This window comes from Cupressus sempervirens, chromosome 5 (genome assembly GCF_028749045.1).
Source record: "Cupressus sempervirens isolate cs-2001-9-10 chromosome 5, ASM2874904v1, whole genome shotgun sequence".
NCBI classification, from domain to species: Eukaryota; Viridiplantae; Streptophyta; class Pinopsida; order Cupressales; family Cupressaceae; genus Cupressus; species Cupressus sempervirens.
The window spans coordinates 1031305887-1031329409 of record NC_143122.1 but is presented as its reverse complement, the minus strand read 5'-3'; the positions used below and the strand labels follow the sequence as shown (position 1 = coordinate 1031329409).

The 23523-nt window shown below is 36.1% G+C and overlaps 1 protein-coding gene across 23 annotated transcripts in view; it reads left to right on the top strand.

Moving 5' to 3' along the window:
* Window positions 1–21000: 21000 nt before the first annotated feature.
* Window positions 21001–23523, top strand: part of LOC149559450 (uncharacterized) — a 67063-nt gene continuing 64540 nt past the window's right edge. For 4 of the 23 annotated variants that reach the window (XM_089833347.1, XM_089833346.1, XM_089833355.1 and 1 more), the window contains exon 1: window positions 21002–23481. In XM_089833347.1, the coding sequence (XP_089689473.1) occupies window positions 21658–23481 (1824 nt within the window). In that variant the 5' untranslated portion in view covers window positions 21002–21657. Of the gene's footprint in view, window positions 23490–23523 lie in introns of all 23 variants that reach the window. The other 19 variants (XM_089833357.1, XM_089833356.1, XM_089833354.1 and 16 more) reach the window with 8 other exon arrangements.

Sequence of the window (23523 nt, the reverse complement as noted above, 5' to 3'; positions counted from 1 at the left end):
ATCTACGACACTATTTCCTTGGTATCGAGATACATCAATCTTCATCAGGGATCACCTTATCATAACCCAAGTATGCTTTTGATCTTCTTGCTCAGTTTTGCATGAGTGACTGCAAGGCTACACCTACCCCATTCCTTTCAGGTGTTAAGTTAGAAACAAAGTGTTCCACTCCACTTGTTGATGTGACTTTGTATAGACAATTGGTTGGAAGACTTATCTACTTGACACATACATGCCTTAACATCTCATTTGTAGTTATCATGGTTTCTCGCTTCATGCAAGAGCCACGTGAACTTCATTGGAAGGCAACCAAATGAATCTTGCTCTATATCTAGGATACACATACACATGGGATACACTATGCAGCTGGTATTGAACTTCAATTAGTGGGATATATAGACTCAGACTATATAGGAGACCTTGATTCTCACAAGTCTACTTCAGGATATATGTTTCATCTTGGTTTTAGCCCCATTTGTTGGTAGAGTAAAAAGCATAACACCATTGCTCTTTCATCGATTGAGGCTAAGTATCGAGGAGTTGTGACTATAGTGATAGAAGCTATTCAGTTGTAGCAGATTCTAAAGGATTTTGGTTTTGATCTACCCAGACCCACTGTCATCCATTGTGATAACCAGAGTGCTATTGAGATCTCAAAACATCTAATGAAACATCAGCGCACCAAACATATTGAGGTTCATATGCACTACATCAGAGAGCTGATTCATGAGTAGATCATCACATTGCAGTATTGTCCTATAGAGTAGTAGATAGCTAACATCTTCACCAAGCCCTTCACAGAGGTCGAGTATCTTCATTTGCAAGATCTCTTGGGGGTGAGGGATTTTTCACCAGGAGGGTCACATAATCCTTCTCTTCTCTATTGTACATGTCTCTTTTTTTGGAGGAGGGTTTTTCCCATGTGGTTTTCCCTCTTTCTTCGTTTGTAGAGAGTTTTCATTGTATTTCAGCATTGCATTTGTACTTGGGTACCTAACATGACCTAGTAGTTGGGACCGATTATGCATTTCATCATAGCTTTTGTGAGCTTAAGTGCATTCGTTAGTGTAAATTATTATTATTTAGACTTTACTTAAGTTTACTTAGGATAAAGGCATTATTTTATTATTTATTAGGTTAGACACCTAGGAGTTTGCATACTCATATGAGTTGTCTTGTTGACAACATGGGAGTAAGTAACTCTAATTTAGCACATGGTGTCTACAACACTAGAGTTTGCATAATCAACTAAGTTGTCATGTTGACAACACAATTGTTCACACTCTTAATTAAGCACATGGTGTCTACAACATAATTTTATGTGACACACCTTTGTAGGCTTATCCTCTCATCATTGCACTAATTTCTATTCTTAATGGAGGATAATCCCCTCCTGGTAGACATGTGCTTAGTTGTGAGGCTTATCATATTGCTAACTCCTATACATTCTAGAAGCATTCTAGAGGCCTTTATATACAAGCACTCCTAGTGTACTATTATATCAATTGAATATCATATTGTTATTCTGATCATACTCTGTTGGTTTATTTTGTGCTAGTTATTGAGCTTCTTAGTCTTGGGTGATTTTGCCCTAAGGAAAATTCTTACACATGCCAAGTCACTTAGGTGCCAAGAAAACAGAGTGTGCTGAGTGATTCGAGTGTTGAGAAAATAGAGTGTGTTGAGCTATTCAGAAGCCTAGTATCAATGTATAGAGTATAGTGAAGGTTGAGCATCAGAGCCTATGAATGTTGAGTGAACAATTTATGTCATATATATTTTTAAAGGCACAAAATTCTATGTAAACCCTTTTTGGAAAACATGACATGAATTTTTTATTATAAGGAATAAGGAGGGAGTCATATTACACATCCCTATGCAATGCATGCATCCAATCAAATTGAGGGAAGCATTAGGCAAAAATATGGATCAACCGCAGTCATTGATTCTAACCTAATTTCTTCTCCATGATGTTATAAAAGAAGGAAACCCTAAGGGTAACATATGTTGCAAAAGAGGATACTAAGGAGAGTATCTGGTGCCAAGGAAGTATGGAGAAGATGGCTAAGATAGAGTTTTTCAAAGAAGAATCAACATGAGAAGAACATAGATAAGCAATGAAAGTTTAGAGAAGATAGATCTGATTAGGAGGATCAAGAGATAACTAGTAAAGAGGAGATCTGACATCAAGCAGTAAGGTGCTAACTGAAGGATCAGGTGTTGAATCATTCTAACAGGTGATACAAAGTAAATCTCTTAACATAGTAGTCCTAACAGGCTTTTGTAAATCTCTTAACCAAGTGCTTATTTTATTGTGATTTTAAATCCTTTAGCCAGGTGAGACCTAATAGTCTTTGTAAGCCTTTAATAGGCCAAACCTCTTACAGGGTAGATCATAGTTTATGATCAACACTTTGTATCCATAATAGGCCACACTTTACAATTACAGTAGTGAAGATTTGTGGGTGTCATTCCCACCCTAGTTTTACCTTCTCCTAGGAGGGTTTTTAGGTACCCAAAATCTTATGTGTTATGTGTTGATTTATTTCATGCTTTGGATGTGATGAATGGTTACATATTTTAGTTTACATGTTAAGTTATGAGATGGATGTATGGTAAAAAAATTTAGAGGTAAAAGTTTTAAGTGTTGATTCACCCCCTCGCCCCCCCCTCTCTAAACTTACTTTCTCATTGTTAATTCCAACACCTTTTTCTTTTATTTTTATTCATTCTTTATCTCTTCTTGTTTCTTCTTTTATTCTTCATATTCATTCTTCTTCTCCTCTCCTTCTTTATAAGCACTTGGGTATAGTTATAAATAGGAAATTACTAGGGGGAGTGAATCAGTATTTCACAAACTTTTGCCAAAACTGGATATCTTTAATAAACTTATCACCTGCATATGAAAGTAAACTAATTATGTTGAACAATAAACACAACTATAAAGTAATGAAACTCATAACATCATATTTTGTTAACTAGGGAAATCCTAGCCAAGGAAAAACCCTGGTGGGGATGACACCCACAAAATGATCCACTAATCAAAAGTATCTTGTGAAAGATATTGATCTTATTAGGAGTCTGTTACATCAGTATAGTGTCTTGGTCCTTGTTAGAGGACTAGACCTTGTTAGAAGCCTCAACCCTGTTAGGAGTTGTTATTACAAATATACAAAGTATACAAGATGTGCCCACTACCCAAAAATACAATATACAATGAAATTCAATATACATAGTAGATACAAAAACATCTGCATAATCTATTGTTATCTTCAATATATGATATTTGCCTTTTCTTCTCTTCACAAAACTTAATCAAAATTTGCACTATTTGATCATACATTAGATTTCACATCACAACATAACATTATTCATACTTTCAGGTTTGGTAACTTCATATTCAAAATCTTTTCTTTTATACCTTATTTCATTGTTAGCCTTCATCTCTTTACACGCTTACCAAAATACAAAATTAGGCCTTGCCCACTTAAGGTTAACACATAGGATGTCATCCTTAATTATTTAAGTAATTATTTTGATAAACAAACTAATTCCTTAATGCAAAATATTTGATTCTATATCATTTACCATGTTTAGTCTTCTCGACACTATCACTATAAAAACAAAATATCTTTGATCGTATAGTCATGGGCTCATGCATATGTCATCCTTACATGTTGTACTACCTCCATGTAAGTGCACATTTATGATCTTCTCTTAGCGAAGCTCACCAAATCAAAATTTTACCTCTACTGATAGGAAAAATGAATAACACTCTGATAATTTTCTAAGTTTACATCTTAAAACCTTATCCTCACATCTTGCTCACTTTATGCTGAATATATGTTTCCATAAATGACAACATCTTACTAAGTAACCTAGAAAAATCACCAACAATGACAAGAAACAAATTGAAGAATGACAAATGTTTGTTGTGTGAGTTTGAACCTAGAATAGTTAAGGATGCACTTGAGAATGAAGACTGGATAAGATCTATGAATGAGGAAATTGATTAGATTGAAAAGAATAGGACATGGACACTAGTACCTAGACAAATGAACAAGAATGTGATTGAAACAAAGTGGGTATTCAGAAACAAGTTGAATGAGAAAGGTGAAGTTACAAGGCAAAAGGCAAGAGTAGTTTGTAAGAGATATGCACAAGAAGACAGAATTGACTATGGAGAGACTTTTTCTTTAGTTGCAAGATTAGAAGGAGTGATAAATTTTCTTGCATATGTTTCTTACAAAGGTTTTAAATTTTATCAAATGGATGTGAAGTCTACATTTCTGAATAGAATTTTGGAAGAAGAAGTCTACATTGAACAACTTGAAGGATTTGTTGAACCTAGCAAAAGATAAATGGTATGTAAGTTACAAAAAGCTTTTTATGGTTTGAAGCAAGCCCCTAGAGCATGGTATGAAAGGCTACATACTTATTTGGTAGAGATTGGTTTTGCAAGAACTAATGACAATGGAAATTTGTACCTAAAAAGTGAATATGAGAACAAGGTATTATTAGTTGAAATTTTTGTTGATGATATCATATTTAGAGGACAAGATTCATTGTGTAAAAATTTTGAAAATGAAATGAAGAAAGAGTTTGACATGTCAATGTTTAGAGAGATTGAATTTTTTTTGGTTTACAAGTTTATCAAAAGAAAGGAGGAATATATTATACAATCAAAGTATATCAAGGAGAAACTGAAAACTTTTGGTTTGGAAGATTCAAGACCATTTGGAACACCTATCGAAATTGGACACAAAATATCAAAGAATGATGATTATGTAGAGGTAAATTAGACATTGCATTAGCACTTGGAATGGTTGCAAGATTCTCTACTAAACCTAAGGAGAATCACATTATGGATGCAAACAAAATAATGGGATATCTGAAAGGCACAAAAGACTATGACCTATGGTACAAGAAGAATGCCAAGTTTGAGTTGAAAGTATATATAGATGTTGATTGGGTTGGTAATTTTGATGGCATGAAAAGCACTAGTGGAGGATATTTCATTCTAGGAAAGAGGTTGATTTCATGGACAAGAAAGAAGCATAACTATATTTCACAATCTATAGCAAAAGTTGAGTATGTTGTTACAACAATGATTTGTTCAAACATTATATGTATTAAATAATTATTGAAATGTGCAAAGTATAGTTATCTACTATGACAATACAAATTCTAGAAACTATTGAAAATAGATTGTCATAAGTATGAGAATGTGTTTCAACCATTGTTTTATCACTGATGTCAAACCTGTTACTTGCTGGTAAAACAACTACCTAGTTGATTTGAGTATTTTCATTTGTTTGATTGATGAAGAGGATTTGATCAAATGTGATAACAAAAGCACCTAGAGGAAAGGCTAAGTTATGGTATGAAAAAGGAGTACAAAGATTAGTTAAGACAGTGATGATATAATGCATTGATTATCTACTTTAGGCTGCAAAGGTTGGATACACTAACTAAGTCTAGAAGAACAAGTAAGAAGAATTAAGTCTACTAAGATTGACTGAGTGGACAGTAGGTGCCGAGAAAAGTTAGTGCAAGCCAAGTAAAAAATCAGTTGGAGCCGAGAAAAGTGAAATTTCAGTGTATGCTAAGTGATACAGTGTAAGCCAAGTAAAGTTTAGTTGATGCCAAGTACCAATAAACTTTAGTGTTTACTGAGTTATCTAGTAGATGATGAGTGGAAGAACAATATGAAATTTGAGTGATAACATATTGATGTCGAGTGACAATATTCATGTTAAATCAAAGATTTGATGAATCTGAGCCAACTATTTTATTTTCTTGAATTTTTTGAAGCATGTGGAAGACAACTATGATGAGTTGGTGACACATAATTCATGGTAAACTAGTTTGAGGTGAATTCAAAGAGGATTGAAGAAGAAGTTGTTAGAAATAGATAATACTAAGAGGAGGGTGGGGGGGTGAATCAATAATTTCAATCTTTTTGCCCACAACTGGATATTATTAATTACTTTAATACATGCATAAGGAAGTAAACCAATAATGTTGAATAGTATAAACAACCATACATAAAGAGAGCTCATAACATCATATTTTGTTAACTAGCGAAACCCTAGCCAAGGGAAAACCCAAGTGGGGATGAAACCCACAAGATGATTCACTATATATAAGAATCTAGTTAAGGATATTGACCCTGTTAGGAGTCTATGAAGAATGTATAGTGTCTCAAGTCCCTGTTAGGAGACTAGGCCTTGTTGGAAGCCTCAACCCTGTTAGGAGTTGGTGGATCATATACAAATGTGTACAAGAAGAGCCCACTACTGTAACATGCAACTATACAATATGTTCTTCAAGAGAATAGATATATATACAATGCTGGATCACTTGGTGTACTTCACAGTTCTTCTAATTGTCAGTTCTTCATACAAGGAGTGATTGTGTATATATCAATTTGCATCATATCTCATATTATCATGTCACATAACATTACTTCGCATGACATATCATAGCATCACATAGCATACTAACTTCACAATTGAAGTTCTTTACTTAAATCAATCATATTAATAAATTCTTCCTTAGTGGGCTCACATATCATCCTTAGAGTCAACTCATCAAGATTTAGTAATCAAAACAATTTTGTAAGTTGTACAACTCAATTTGCTAACATGCTTTGTTATGCACTGTGAGATAACTGCATAGGTATTTCCTTCATAACTTAAACTTGGTTGCTCAGACGGACATGCGCACTAGTATGCATCATTAGAGTGATGTCATTCATCTATTGTTAATTGTGCAAGAGAATATTCCAAGGGAATATTTTGTTATCAATAAATCTCATCATGCTTCTATAACATTGTCCAATACTTAGACAATTTTCCTTCACAAATAATCACAATTAAACTGGAAAATATATGTTGCCATAAATGACAACCACATATCTCACCTAATTTGACTAATTGGTCATATTGCCAACAATCTTCCCCTTTGGCATTGATGGCAACATTTTGGGAAAATTGGCTAAGTCCCAAAAATGCTATCATACCAATCAAAGTAAATAACCATACATAACATAGTAAAAAATTATGTTCATGTTTTAAAAAAGATTACATCCCTTATAACTCTGATTACAAAGCTTGCTTGAGGAAAAGCTTACTTCTATATGTGAAAGTACAATTGTATAACTTACAATTACAATTTTCCTTATTTCTCCCCCTTTGAAATCAATGCCAAAGGTGTCAACAAAAAGAAAATCCTGTCAAAATCAGAAAGTTGCATCAAAATCTGGAAAAGCAATCACTGAAGTTAGTCTTCAACTGTGCAAGATGTTTCTTCCAACTTTCTTTTAGTGCATCTGACACACTTATTAGTGCACATAAAGCATATGGAGCTAACTCTGCTACATTCAAGTCTGTAGCCACAAACTTTTCATATGAGGTCTTAGTTGCCAAGCATTCCTCCAACTAATTTTGTAACAATGTAATCTATGAGGATAAATGGTCCCTTAAAAGAATAAATCTCTTTTAGAGCTTTCTCCTTTTCTGCTTGTATATCTTGGATGCTATCATGAAGTGCTTGCATTGTATGCTCAAAGGTTTCTAATTTATGATTCTATTTCAAAAAGTTATCAGTGAGCTTCTGAAGCTTAGTTATCTTCTCTTTGATTTTCTCATCAAAATTGTGAAGGTGAAGGTATGCCAAGTTGTACTCAGCAAATAGCTATTTCTCTTCTTCCATACTTTGCCTCAATAACTTAATGCATACATTTAATGTTTCTATATCATTTCTTATATTTTTACACATAGTATTAAGAAGTTTACCATCATGCTCAGTTTGTGTGTGAATTGTAGCAACATTGGTAAGCATTGTAAACCCATTATCAAAGGTTTTGCACACAATTGTTGCTCTCTTCTGAATGTTTGCAAATGTATCAACAGAGCTTACTGTCTTCTCCAATCTATCCAAAACTAAAGTTAAAGTCTTCTCAATTGACTTAACTAATTTCTTCTTTTCAAGGAATTTACTTAAAGAAGATATAAGATTGTGTGCTTCATCTTCATCATCTGACTGTACTGTTGAGGTGACCATTGTTGCTTGTGTAGGTGGTGTAGAAGGTTTCACTGTAGGTATTGCTAAGGGTGCACTTTTATTAGTTGCCTCAGTCATAGTCTCAAATTTCTTTTCAGAAATTACATCTTCTTTCTTTTGCTCCTGCTCTTCTTCTTCATCAAAAGAGCTATTGTAGTCAACAATATTGCCAACAATGACAAAGCCAAAATCTTTGAATGGATCTTCAGTTATATCCATTGTTACATTGGTGTTATCTACTTGCATGGATTCACTGTCAATGGTAATGTGTGGTGAATCACTTGGAATTAAAGTTTTAGTTGGTTGCACATAACTGTGAGGTGGATTGACTGCTACCATAGTAGGGCTTGTCTTCTTTAACAGTGCACTCACCTTAGACTCCTTAGGCATAGTAGACATGTATGTGACTATTGCCTTTTGAGTTTCGACATTCACCTCTTTATAATTTCCTCCCATAAGAAGAATAGATCTCTTCTTATTTCTCAACAATGGTGCTATTACTTTTAGAATTTCCTTTATCTCTTCCTCATTATTTACTATACATAGCTTTTTCACCATATTCATCCTTATTTGTTTATCCTTCTCAATTACTCTACTTTTTTTGTCTCTTAGTCTATTGTACAAATCTTCATGTATTTGACCTTTTATGCTATCAAACCTTTTATCTTTCAAAATCATATTTCTAACTACAACATTTTCTACGTGTCTCCTATCCATATTATTATACAAATCATAATACTTATTTAATTGCACAAAGTTATTGTCATTAATAATTTTCATATTGGGATTTTCTACCTTTGGCTTCCATGCTTTTCTTCTTGCTAAAGTCTTTGCTTCCTGATCTGCTGGCTCTATTGATCTATCACTAGTTTCTTCTTTAGATTCTTAGGAACTGATTTGCAAGGTTCTTCTCCTCTTTCTTGGTCCACTTGTTGTTTACTTGACTCTCTTCTCAAGAGGAGGTTTAATTTTCTCAAACCTTGTGGACTTTCTTGGTGCTGATGCTTCCTTTGTTTTCTTTGGTTTCCTCACGGGTTGCTGTTGCACAACTACTACATATGGCACTGCAAGTGCTTGCGCACTTGTCTATGCAACTGTGACCTCTTCAGTAGGTTTGGCCATTGCAATAGGTGTAAGGGTCAATAGTTTAGTTCGACCACAAGCCTTGATTTCTGGGGCTATCCCTTTTACTTCTTCAAATTCCTTTCTAGACATCCCTGAATCTTTTTAGATGGAATCAATCACTTTGTCTACTTTCTTCTTGATATCCTTGTCCATTAGATTTGTTTTGACTTCTTTCATCCTTTCAGCATATGTACCCCATCTAGGGCATCCAGAATCAACTTCAGAGTGTAGAATTATCTGTGCATAGCCTTCAATTAGTTCAACACTCATTTCATAACCCATAGGTTCAATGAACTTGACTCAAGAAACTACTGCCTCCATGCATACAAAGTCTGTTTCTACTATGAAACATAGTTCATCCTTGTATTTTTCTATCAATGTAGGAGGTATCCTATACCTTTGTTTCATTTCATCTTGGAATGATTTCATCATTCTGTCAATATCATTATCCCTGATTGTTTTTTATTTAGATCTGTAAGCACGAGTGGTAATTTGCATTGCGCACTTGCTTCCATCCCAATTTGAAATACCAGGAAACTTATTTGCTACATAGAAGAATATATGAGTCAGTAGCAATTCAAACCTAAAGACTGCACTCCTAGACTTCTTAATTTTTGATATGTTATCCAACAACTGACTTTAAATAATATCACATAGATTAACCTTTTCACCCTTTACTGCCATCACTTAAGCTACATGAATAAATCTGTAAGGGACTGAATCTATCCTAGATCCATGGTTGAACTTATATACCAAAATTTTACTCATAAGTCTCACTCCATCATCTTGAATGGTGTTGATCTTCATGTTTTTTCCATCAAAACTTGTGTTGAGATTTGTTTCAACTAATCTGAGCACATTCTTTATGTTTACAGGATTGCATCCTTCATTTCTTAAACCTGTGACCTTGTGAATTAGGTCATTATCGATGCATATAATTGAATCTCCCAATCATAGAAGATCATCATGAACTCTTCTTAGAATGATTCTTATTCATTCGTAGTTATCAAAGTCCATATAGAACATATGTTTAACTAGGTTAAGTTGTTCTAGGTATGCATATTCTGGTTTCAATGACAAATCATTGTTGCACATTCTCTCCAATTCCTTATGAATCTCAATATCTCCTAAGCTTTCTATTTTATAGTAAATGTAACTTCTTATGTCTTCAACATGAAGAACATTTTTTGGTACTTGTGAAAATATTCCAATGGGGTCATTAAGTAAGGAAACAAATGGGTGTTTCTTGAAGTTATATCTAGGTCTATCACTGATATTAAACACATCTTGTGTTGCTATTACTGAAAATATGCTCAATGAATTCAAAAAATACCTCAATTTTGCATTTTAGAGTTTTCAACAATCATGCGTATCTACATACTTCTTCAGGACTTCAAATCTCTCTTCAATTTTGCACTTAAGATTTCACACAAGAAAATGATGTTCATAAATCAATTTGCATTCTTTAAATCTTTTGCAATCTATAATTTGCATTAAATGTGTATCTGCCACCAGTTTAAAATACTCTCTCTATATAACAAAGAGGTTATTTTTCTTACATAACCTTATACTAGTTATATTAAGCAATACACACTTCACTGTAGACTCCTCTCAATGTTTACTATATATTGTTAATTGCACAACTTGTGATATTCTTTCTAACATCAGTTATTATTAACTGATGCACTATTTTACTAAGAATGCTTAATGCAGGTAAGATGGGTCGCAGATAGTAAGTGACTTTATTGTCTTATTAGGTACATTAGGATGTGCTTCTTCCTGAACTGTATAAGAACTTCCAGTTTCTTTTGCCTTTAAAAATGTTTCCTTAAATTCTTCTATCAGCTCCTTCATTTCTTCCTTCAGACTGTCATCATTTCTTCTATTGTTCCTTTTGTAGTTTTGATTCCTATTAAGGTTTCTTCTATCCATTTTGAAAAACTTTGTTGTGTGTCCAAAGTTATTACATAACTGACATACAGGTACATTCCTTCTTTATTCATTATTCTGGTTGTTAGGTGCTCTACAATTCCTTGCGATGTGTCCAAGATTGTTGCATCTATAATAAAAAATTTGTCTTCTTTCTCCACTTTCATTGTTGTGAGATCTTCTTCTATATCCTGCACGGTTAGTGTTCCTAAACATTCTACTATTTGCATTGTCATTATCAAATCTAGGTTTCTTACAATCTACTGCATGATGTCCATATCCATGACAATTATGACAATAAAAATTTGAAATAGGTTTAAAAGACTTACCTTTGCAATCATCTCTAGAATGTTCAAGTTCATTACACTTGGCATGAGATTCCTTTCTTCTATTATCCTCATCTTGATCAGATTCTTTAGATTTCTCAGAGTGAGTAACATTCTCTTTGTCTTTAGATGTATCATCTGTTTTGCTTATGTTTAGATCCTTTTTGACTTTAGGAGTATTAGGTTATTTTCTCTCAATAGATTTCTTGGCAGATAGTCCAAGGAAGAATCTAAGTCTAGTCTTGCCATAACTAGGTCTCTATACAGATATTTGTTCTTCAATCTTTTCATTGATGGTATATAATTTCTCAAGTTGTTGTTTGGTTTCCACCAATGCACCTTTCACGATAGTATTGTATTTCTCTAATTTTTCATGCTCCAAATTGATAGATTCTAATTTAGATGTTACTTTGCTTAACTTGGATCTTAGATTTGCATTTGCAGCTTTTATTTCAGAGTCATTCTTTCCTCCATTTTTCTTAAGACTTAGCTAGAGTTCAACTATTTTTAACTCATGTTTTAAGATCTCATTTTCTTTCTTTAGATCTTCAATATCACTATCACTGGTTTGCTCACTAGGTCTTTTTTGCTTCAGGTCATCTATCTTGTCCTTTAGTTCATCAATGTAAGCTTTTGCATCTTTATATCTATATTTTAGGCCATCTCTTTCATCAATAATGAGATCAATTTGTTCAAGAGCTTCTTCAAGATTCTTCTTCAACTATTTCATATCCATAGGGATCTTATTCAAGCTGTTAAGCCTCTTCTGAATAACTAAGCTCTGATACCAATTGTTAAAAATAGATAATACTTGGGGGGGGGGGGGGGGGGTGGGTGAATCAATATTTTCAATCTTTTTTCCCACAACTAGATATTATTAATTACTTTAATACATGCATAAGGAAGTAAACCAATAATGTTGAACAATATAAACAACCATACATAAAGAGAGCTCATAACACCATATTTTTTTAACTAGGGAAACCCTGGCCAAGGGAAAACCCCAGTGGGGATGAAACCCACAAGATGATTCGCTAGATATAAGAATCTGGTTAAGGATATTGACCCTGTTAGGAGTCTATGAAGAATGTATAATGTCTTGAGTCCCTGTTAGGAGACTAGGCCTTTTTGGAAGCCTCAATCCTATTAGAAGTTGCTTCAACCATGTTAGGAGTTGGTGGATCATATACAAATGTGTGCAAGAAGAGCTCACTGCCCTAACATGCAACTATACAATAAGTTCTTCAAGAGAATAGATATACATACAATATTGGATCACTTGTTGTACTTCACAATTATTCTAATTGTCAATTCTTCATATAAGGAGTGACTGCACATATATCAATTTGCATCATATCTTGCATTATCATGTCACATAACATTACTTTGCATGGCATATCATAGCATCACATAGCATACTAACTTCGTAATTGAAGTTCTTTACTTATATCAATCATATTAATAAATTCTTCCTTAGTCAACTCACATATCATCCTTAGAGTCAGCTCATCAAGATTTAGTAATCAAAACAATTATGTAAGTCTTACAACTCAATTTGCTGACATGCTCTATTCTGCACTGTGAAGTAACTACATAGGTATTTCCTTCATAACTCGAACTTGATTGCTCATATGGACATGCACACTAGTATGCATCATTAGAGTGACATCATGCATCGATGGTTAACTGCGCAAGAGAATATTCTGCTATCAATAAATCTCATCATGTTGCTGTAACATTGTCCAATACTTAGACAATTTTCCTTCACAAATAATCACAATTAAATTGCAAAACATATGTTGCCAACCACATATCTCACCTAATTTGATTGATTGGTCATATTTCCAATAGAAGTTTCTGGAAGGGATTCAAATGAAAAGATGGGTAGATTCATTAAATCATACCTAATCCCACCCAACCCTAAAATGGACGAAGGAGGTTGAACAATAAAAGATTTTAATTTTCTATTTATAGAGATGGCTAGTTAGAAGCAAGGTTGGTCATGTTCGAGAACCTAAGTTAGACAAGAGGTCTAAGGTATTGCTTCATTCAGTGACCAAATAAAAGAGACTGCTATTGACAAGAAAACCAAGAAGGCTTAAGACTATGAATGTTTGAAGGGTGGACAAGCTATTAGATCTAAAGTGTGTGAAAGCCAAGCATAATGGAGGACTAAAACAAAGATATGTAATCTGCAAGTGAGTTGTAATTTGTTATCAGATCAAATCTTACTGTTACTTTCTAATCATTGTATTAGTCTAGGGTAAATCTTTTGGATTAAGGTTTACCTAACAGTCATTTGTAAATTCTTTAACTGGGGGACACTCCAAGTGAATGATCTAAAGTCCTCTAACAAGGCTCACTCCTAATAGGGTGATTGAAATCCTTTAACTAGGTCACATTTAACAGTGTGCATTGTCACCTTTAATAGGATTGGCCTTTCACAGGGCATCACTTCAGAAGAGTGAGAATTAGTAGCATGTTATTGGTGATTTTCCCCAAATTGGGTTTCCACATAAAATCCTTGTGACAAATGTGTTATTGAATCTATTATGTTTCATGTTTACATTTCTGCAAAGTTGTTTTGACCTAGGATAATAATCTACATGTTTAAGTAATTGTATGATCTAATGGATGCATGCATGAATATGTTTTATGAATATGGATTCACTAAGCTATGAAAATATTTATTTGTACATCTGGATCTTGGATAACTGATTCACCCCACTAGTTATTCTAAGGAATTCCAACAATAAACATCCCAAAGAATCTTGTGATGCATACAAAGACACAACATATTGAGATCAAGTATCATTACTTGAGAGAGTTAGTGCAAGATAAAGAAGTGAGACTTGAATATGTGAACACAAAGGAGTAGATAACTAACATATTCACTAAGGTACTACCTAAAGAAGCACATGTGTACTTAAGAGGCAAGTTAGGGGTCATTCCCTTATTTGAAACAAATTGAGAAGAGATATAACATTGCATCAAATGTTGTTATCATAAGATCTTACATATTGATGCAAGAGATCATACTTTAGGATTTTGCTAAAGGTGTGGAGTGATGTGAAGTAGTGAGAAGAGATGAAAAAAAAGTTATTACCTGATGATAGAGGAAGAAATGCTATAGATAAGAAATAGTTTATATTTGCATGAAAAAAAAAGATGTTTGTTAGGTGACTAAAATGTCTTTGGCATTGTTTTCAAAGAGGGAGAGTATGATTAGTTGCCATACAAGTCTATATAAAGAGGGAGATGTATGGAAATTGCCATTGACCAAGGGAGAGAAGGATTAATATGTTGAGGTGTTGTCATCTAGAGATATGACAAAAATAGAGTATGTGTTAAACTTATAGAGGGGGCATCCTAAGATTGCATTTGATGAGAGTAAAAAAGAAACTAAGAAAGAGAGAACACAAACACAAAGGGAGAGGAGAAGTGAAACATTTGAGGTGTTGGTTACTTTTTGGATTGTATGGTCACTAAGAAGATGTTAATTTTGAAGGTGTTTCCTTCAATGCCAAAGATGGAGATTGTTGGAACTACAAATGTGGAGCAATTGTTATTTTGGCATTGATGGAAAACCTTGCTAGTAAGACATTTACTAATAGTGTAGAGTGCCATATCATTTGATTGATGAAGAGGATTTGAAAAGAAGAGATCATGAGATGACATAGTGAAAATTTGAGTTGAGATGTGAAAATCTGATGGAATTACAATGGGCACTTGATACGTTACTAATTGGAAAGATAATGTGTTGTTTATTCATTACAATAAGCAAGGAAAACAAATAAATTGAGAAGAAAAAGAGTTGTGAACAACTGAGTATTTGAAGCAAAAGATTAAGGAACTTAAGCATTGTCGAGTAGAATAATGCTAGCCAAATATCAATATTGACTGAGTGACAAAGAATGTCAAGTGATAGAGAATGTGGAGTGATAGAGAATGTTGAGTGACATTAATGACTGAGTTGCATAGTGTGTACTGAGCAAGACACTTTCGTGATGAATGAGAAACAAAATGTAGTTATGACCGAGTGTCAACAAACTAACAGTTTGAGAAAGAATCAAGATTTGTGGCCGACACAATTACATTCTTGAAATAATCAGAATGTGTTAATGATTGATGAGCTGGATTATTTAATGTGTGGAAAAGATTAGTTAAGCGATCAAAGACTAAGATTTGGGGATATATTTCTAGAACTTTCAAGAATGAAGAAGAAGAAGAAAAGATAGCAAGATTCATTGAATTTGTTGAATCTAATTGTAACCCTAAGATCCACGGTTATGTTTAAGTGGCAAAATATCCAAGCTACCTATTTAAGGAGGCACATGGGATGTTTATCTTAGTTGTTGGACTGGAATTTGTGAAGGTAAGTGGAGAACAAACTTGCAAAGGAGAAGTACAAAGTTTGTGATGTGGGCAATTGCTTGAAGAGCTGCCAAACATATCTAAGTTATTGAGAGAGATGGAGTCTAATTAATGAAACAATATTGAGCTGAATGAAGATTTGAATTTGCGTATTGAGTTGTATGTTATCAAACCAAACCTAGTTGTTACTTTCTAATCATTGTGGCAGTAGTAAAATCATTTTGATTAAGGTTGACCTAACAATCATTTGTAGATCCATTAACAAGGTGACATTTTAAGGGAATGATCTAAAGTCCTCTAACAAGGCCACTCCTAACAGGGTGATTTAAATCCTTTAACAGGGTCACACTTAACATTGTGTTTTGAAACCTTTGACAGGGTTGGCTCCTAACAAAGCTCACTTTAGAAGAGTGAAAAGTGGTAGCATGTTACTTGGTGTTTTTTTCCCAAATTGGGTTTCCATGTTAAATAATAGTGTCAAACAAACATTTGTGTGGATGTTTGCTATGCGTTTATGCTACTTATTATTTTAAGTTTGAAGTTTATTGTTAACTGTGATATTATTATGCTAGTCAGTCTATAAGGAACAGAGAGAAAAATGGAATGAAAAAGTTGAATGGTGATGAACTATTTTATTTGATATGTTTTTGATTAAGGAAAACAAGTTTTGAAGGGTACTTGAAACCTTGTACAAAGCTAAAGATATTCAATGAGCACTATCTTACAAGGAACAACGGACCTAGGCACAGTCAATCACCCACCCTGAAGAGGGGCAACCCCGGTGATAGAAAATCACCAACCAACTCCAAAAAATTGGCTGGGTCACCAAGATCCCAACTACAAGATCGACCACAAAAAACTCCTATCACAACTAGGGAACAAATGATTTACTCTTTGATTTAGCACCTCCCTTGCAAGACCTGAGAAACATATCTAGAGGAGGAACAAAGGATTTAGATTTCTTTCTTTTTACAGTGGTCCATCTGTCCTCCACCAATGCAGCCTCAAGTTGCCAAAGCCCTGAAGACACTAAAGATCGGTAGATAGGAGGAGCAGAAGCATCCATCATAGCGATCTCGCTAGGAGAAATCGAATTAAGCAAGCCCACAACAAGATCAGAAGGAACAACAGAGTCAAGGGTAGGAGAAAGGACAGGATCTTGACTGACAGTAGGATCCAAACCAGCAGGCTAGACACCCATAGCAGCCTCAGGTAGCAAAGCGGGGGAAAGGATAGGAACCTAGCAAGCAAAAAGGGCAAGGTCCACACTAGAAGGTTGGACATCCACATCAGCCTCAAAAGTAGTGACTGTGAGAGAAGAGTCCTCCACAGGCCCCTGAACCACATCCTGAGACTTATGCATTATGTAGTGCTCAGAAGAGGCCCCAGACCACCAGGAAGGTGATCGCTTTGAAATAGTCTTAATAGAGCATTGAGTTGCCATGTGACCTGTCATGTGACATTTCCTACAGCGAAAGGGGATTCCTTCATAATCCAAAATTTGTGTCCAAGAGCCTTGCAAAGAAGCCAGACAAATCTTCTTAGGAAGACCCTTTGAGACATCCATCTCCACAAGGATCTGCGCATAAGTCAAATGGAGAACATCAGAAGTAGCCGAGTCCACAAACAGAAAATCTCCAATAGCGTCCCCCACAAATTCCAAAACAGAATCCAACCAGAGATGCAAAGGGAGATACGGAAGCCAGACCCAAATAGAGATTTTATTGAAGGACTCCGTAAATAGATCAAAATCCATATGCCACGGTTTGGCCATAAGAGGGTAACGATCATGCCAAGAGAAGCTGTTATCACATAAGATAGTCCTCCTATCTTCATCAATTGCTAACTTAACAATGAAGAAACCTTTAGCAACTGAGAAAATTTGAACACCAAAATCTAAAATTGGTTCCCAATGCTTGGAGATCCAAGCATGAAGGTCAGAAAGGGAGGGCTACAACCCCTGAAAATGAAAGATAACAGCTAAGGAAAAAAACTCCTCAGCCGTATTGAAGATTTCATTAGCAATTTCTTGATCTAAAACAACCCTTACAGGATTAGAAACACTCACAGGAGAAGCCTCCCAGGGATGAAAGGGCCCAGAAGAGAGAGCAATAGAAGGGGCAGCGCTGTGCAGATTGGCCTCAAAAGCAGCAACATCAGCATAGGAGGCTACCTTACCTCGAGAGGAAGCAGCTCTAGAGCCCCCCACCGAAGCACCCAAACCATTAGCAGTCAGGGCACCAGAACCACCTATTGTTGCAAGCAAAACACCTCCAGACGTGACATCAGGGAGCACAACAACAGACCTAACAACTTCAGCAGAAGCTCTGTGACAGTGAGCTAGAACATCAATTTTTTGAAATGCATCAGAGGCGGGAGTGCGATCGGGAGCATGGACGGGAGACATTTGGCCGGGAGCGCGGAAAGAGACATTTTATTTGATATGTTATTCATGACTTTGATTGAGTTTGTTGGAGTTGTTAAAAGTTGATTTTATACATCTTGACCTCAGGAATTGTTGATCTGCCAACAAACATAATATTTTTTGTATTGGAGATGATGTCCGACCTAATTGATCCTCTCTTTGCAAGAATCTAAAATAATAGTTACATCATTTACATATGTGGCTACTGGTCACATGAGCTGACAACAATGGTCTTTTCAATACCAAACATGAAGATTATGGCCTAATTTCACTGGCACGCCACCGTAGATTTGAATGACACATGATAATTAAATGATGTGAGCTGAGAAAGTTGCAATTATCATTCATAGTGGAGCAACCTTATTGGTGCCACTCTTTTGTTTATCCCATATGGAGGCCAATAAAACATTGTACAATGAGAGTAAAAGGGTTTCTTAGCACAATTTGTATGGATCGCCAATCCAATCTTCTTTAGTGGATTACATCATGCTGCAACAGAGAGAAATCCCTGAGTTGATTCTTTTGCTTGTTTGCTCAATCCAAGAATGCTTTTCACAATCTATGTTTTGGAGGACATTTCAAAGAAAATGTTGCAATGAGTTTGATAGTCCAGGAAATAGTAAACCTACAAAGTTTTGACTAACCTATTGTAGGTTCTTAGAGTTTCAAGCTTTAAATTATAATTATTTGGGTCTCTTTTTTTCCTAATTTAGATAACCTCTATGGTTAGGAACTAATAGATTAACTATATTTTATATGCATATGATCTCATCATAATCGTTAAGACCAATGGTTTGAGAGAACAACTAAAAGAATTGGAAAGCTTTTGTGATGAAGTGGGAATGCAAGTGAATACCAATAAAATTAAAGTGATGATCTTTCTTTTCTTTGAAAAGTAATAGGAAGCCCACAAGCACATTTCTCAGTACAAATATTTGGGAATCGATTTTGAAAACAAGCACATTGGAAAACATGTAGAACAAAAAGAATTTTGGGGGGCTAGAAAGCGTTGTATTCTCTACAGAATAAGTGTAGAAATGCATAATTATGGAATTGGAAGACCAAGAAAATGTTATTTGGGTTGTTAGTCACCTCGATGGTCTTGTACAAGTGTGAAATTTGGGGCAATAGTATGTCATATCAGAAGTAGAGACAGGTTGAGAGAATACATAAACACTTTATCATCAACCACCTCAAAATCAAGACAACTTTGCCTTATGAGATCTTATTGGCAAAAGTTGGCTCCTTCCCATTAGAAGTCATTGTAATGGTTTAGCTGCTAAGTTACCTAAAGAAAACTTAGGCTTAAGTTAGTCACGGAGGAAAAACTAGATAAGATAAAAGACACGTGGATGAGGCAAAAGGACAAGTGGATGAAAAAATGGGATATCAACATTCAAGGGTGCCTGGTTAGTAATGTAGAAATAAAAAAATTGTTCTGAAAAGTTTTGAAATACCATATGGACAAGGCACAATGGGCAAAAAAATTCTTCTTATAATCCCACAACAAATCACAAGGAAAAAACATATATACGAGCAAATATTAAATGGACAACAAAAATGCTTATAACCCAATTTAGAATTTCTCCCATCAGCTAAGTGGGAAATATGTAGATGGAGAGTTCCAAAAGAGGAATGAGAAAACATGGCATGCCTATTCTGTGACATGGGGGTTGTTGAGATAGAGCACCACTTTATCATGGAGTGTTCAACATACAGAGACATCACATCCAAGTATGCAAAGATTTTAGAGGAAGGTAGTTTGAACTACGTATTTGAGGAAAAACAATTAGGCAACACCACAAATCTAATTATCAAAATCTACTGACAAAGAGATGAGTTAATCAAGACGTTACAACTTGCTTAAGTTCTCTTCCTCCTCTCCGGGTGTGTGTGCTGGGTTGTGGGTCCCATAGACTGCTTTGGTGGAGTCGATGTTATTAAAAAATCTTTCATTTATTCCTCCAAAATCTATTTAGAAAGCACAATTACGACCTCATTTCTTATAGAGTAAGAGTCATAGACTCAATTGAACTTGATTCTCAATAGACTCATTCACAACAATTCAACAACTTTTGTAATTAATAAGTTATAATTAGATTATACCAAGCTCTAATCAACTTAAAGAACTCAAGAATTCCCTTATGCCTTTTATAAAGGTATAGAAATAAAGTAGCCCAATGATGTGATTGGATTGTTTCATCCTATCAAGTCTCAGATAAATCTTCAATTTGAAAAAAGGAAAAAAACATAAAAATTTAGATAAATCTCCACCGTCAATGTTGATAAGACCTTTAATAGTGATGGGTACATAAGCGTAAACCCGAATGTCAAGTTAGAATCTCACACAAGATATTTCTATATAAAGTAAATGTACATCGCGTAAGTTTGCTCTTTGGACATGCCTACCAAATTTAGATTCCAGTAGAGAGGTCCTCCACTATAGTTTGGATCGATAAATAGGTGCAAACCCAATCTGAAGAGGCTCATACAACGGGGCATATAAGGTTTAGATCCATTCCACAGAGCTTGGGATTTGTTTTGAGGCTGTTTGGGAAATTTTTTAAAATGAATGAATCTAAGCGGGTACTTAAGGGGTAGGTTTATTTGTGTTGGTGGGCTTAGGATTTGATTAGGAGAGTTCAAAATGAAATCTTTGTTAGTGAAAAGTGAATGCCGAATATGAGTGGGAGTTTAACTGTTAACTATGGCGAGCCCAATATATGCTCATGGAGTTTCTTGGTAGTTTTACTTGTTTTGGTGGACAATATGTTGCACGCTTTGCACAAGGAAAGCAAAGTATGAAGGGAGTTTGCTGCGATCATGACAGACAAGAGCCTTGATTCAGCCACGTGGAAGAGGTAGTTTGTTATTCCCCCACTTGATAGTATTCAACCTTTTTTGTCTTCCCGAGTTCTATCCACCCAGTAGCCATTGGGAAAGGATTTTTTTCCGTCTTGTACTACCTACTAAATTTCCAGCAGTGCCGCCAGGAGAGTTTTTCAATTGTGTCATCCAGCGAGAGAAACATCAGTTGTGTGTGGGGTTGGGTGATTGCTGATGTGAATGTTAAATGGTGAGGTGGGTGGTGCAATCTCCAAAGCATCGGCTCTGGTAATCAGGCCCGTCCTTGTCCGAGTCCTGGGTTGTCACAGGAAGATTTATGCTGTCAATATTGGGGGATTTCTACTCTGATAATGAGTACCAAAATGGTGCATACGGAACCCTCCAATTATGGATTGGGAGAAAGCTCCTTTGAGATCATTGCATGCCCTCGTTTCAACTATTCCAGCGCCATGGCCTCCACATGATCTTGAGCCTCCTTCTATACATAGGGACTTGCAAAACTGTAGGTTTGGTGAGAGGAGAAAGCCCTAGGTGAAGAAGAACCAGCGCTGGAGGGTTGCAGTCATGATGGGGAGCTTGGATTGGGGAGGAACCTGCTTTGCAAGGTACAAGCAGGGAGCAACTGCTTTTACTTCCAAGACGGATGAGATAATGTCCAAGTTTAGACCGATTGCTCCGAGACCCGCTCCTATGATTTCAAATGCTTCTGAGTCTAATTCTAATTGTAAACCCAATTCCGACGCCGCTCTCGGAGCGCGCTCAAAATTCAGCCCTCGCAAGGGTAAAAAAATCCACTATGCTGAAAGTGGTGTTCTTCGCCCCACAAGAACTCGTAGAAAGGGGGGGTCCTCACATTATAAGAGGCCTTCGCCCAGAGGCACAGAGAGACCAAAGGTTGGCACTAGCAAAGGCAGTGTCTTGGGAGGCTCCGAGAGAAACACCCATGTCGTTCAGGCTACCTTTCAAACAAGTTCAATAGGTGCTGATAGGCCTACAGAGTTTGTGCACCCTTTGGATGGGTCTTCGAGTGCGGAGAGATTGAATGTTGAGGACTCAGGATTCATGGAAAGAGCGGCAGCCATTGCTTGTTCAGAGAGAAGCAGCGGGCCGTACAAAATGACTGCCAGACCGGGAGGCCTGACCATAATAGACGTGGTGAATTCAATTGGCAGGGTGGGCGCAGAGAAACCTGCAAAAGACATGGAAGCTGTGTCTGAGCAAACTATGGAAGATTCTGAGTGTGGTTGTGGGTCACCTGAACTCTTGGTTTTTCCTGTTGTTAGTGAGAGCCAACGAGAGATGAGGGAGGAAAAGAACGAAAAGAGCCTTGTTACTCTTCCATTGCTTCCGGAGATACCATCATTGCATAAGAGCCCGGCCTGTGGCTCTTCTGATTCTAGTTCTCCTTACTCTGATCCCAAACCTGACATGCCTGACGCATCGCCTGGTAAAGGGGTGATTCAGCTGAGACTTTTCGGCATAAATGTTATCCAGAAAAGTGTCGGTCCATGCCAAACTAGTAAGGATGAGCGCCCGGACCCTACTACATCCTTTGTGCCAAGTATTGACTTCGAACTCCTTAACCAGAGGTATTTCGAGTCTGGTGATCCGGTCATTTTGTTGTTGGACAGTGATCGTAAGGATGTTTTATGGTTCAATCCAGCATATGATAGCATGGTAAAAGCCGTTGAGGAGAGAAAGAGTAGTGCATATCAGCCACTTATCATGACCCCCACACCTCTTGCTTCATACATGATTAAGTCAGCCGCTCAGGGCGCGGCCGACCTCAAGACCATCTTGTGGGGTTTTGTGAACAAGTTTAGCATTCCTGAAACTGCTAGCGGATCCAACAATGAGACTTCAATGAATAGAGATCACACTTTGGCATCACAAGCAAGCTCTTCAAATACTCATTTTATGCAAAGTTCCCCAAATGATGCAATGTCAGGGATGCCACCAACCAGGGAGAGTTCAAGTCCAGTTGAAAATGTCGTCATTATGCCACAGGCAAATAGACCAGTGGGTTCTATTATTGACATTGAATGTATCAAAGAAAGCAATCGGCAAATCTCTCCTTTCTGTAAAACTGTGGATAAGATTCGGGAGGAGATGGAAAGAGAGACTCTTCCAGCACTTATATCTGACTCTACAAACAGGGTGAATTGGACCAATTCTGCTTACAAGAAGATGGTGGGTCAGCCAGAGTGTTCGTGGCTTAAATCAACAGGAGGCGGCCTGTCCAATGATAAGTTCGATGGATCATGGATCAATGGAGAAGTTGTACTGAATAAGAAGATACCCCTTGAAGTTAATGCTTTGAAATGCAGTGCCAGAATCGAGTGGAGCAACAGCGAAGGCAAGAAGAGTTTGCTGAGGGCGCCTTGCGAGGTCTCTAAGTTCGTAACTTCTAACCCTATGTCCTATGTTTAT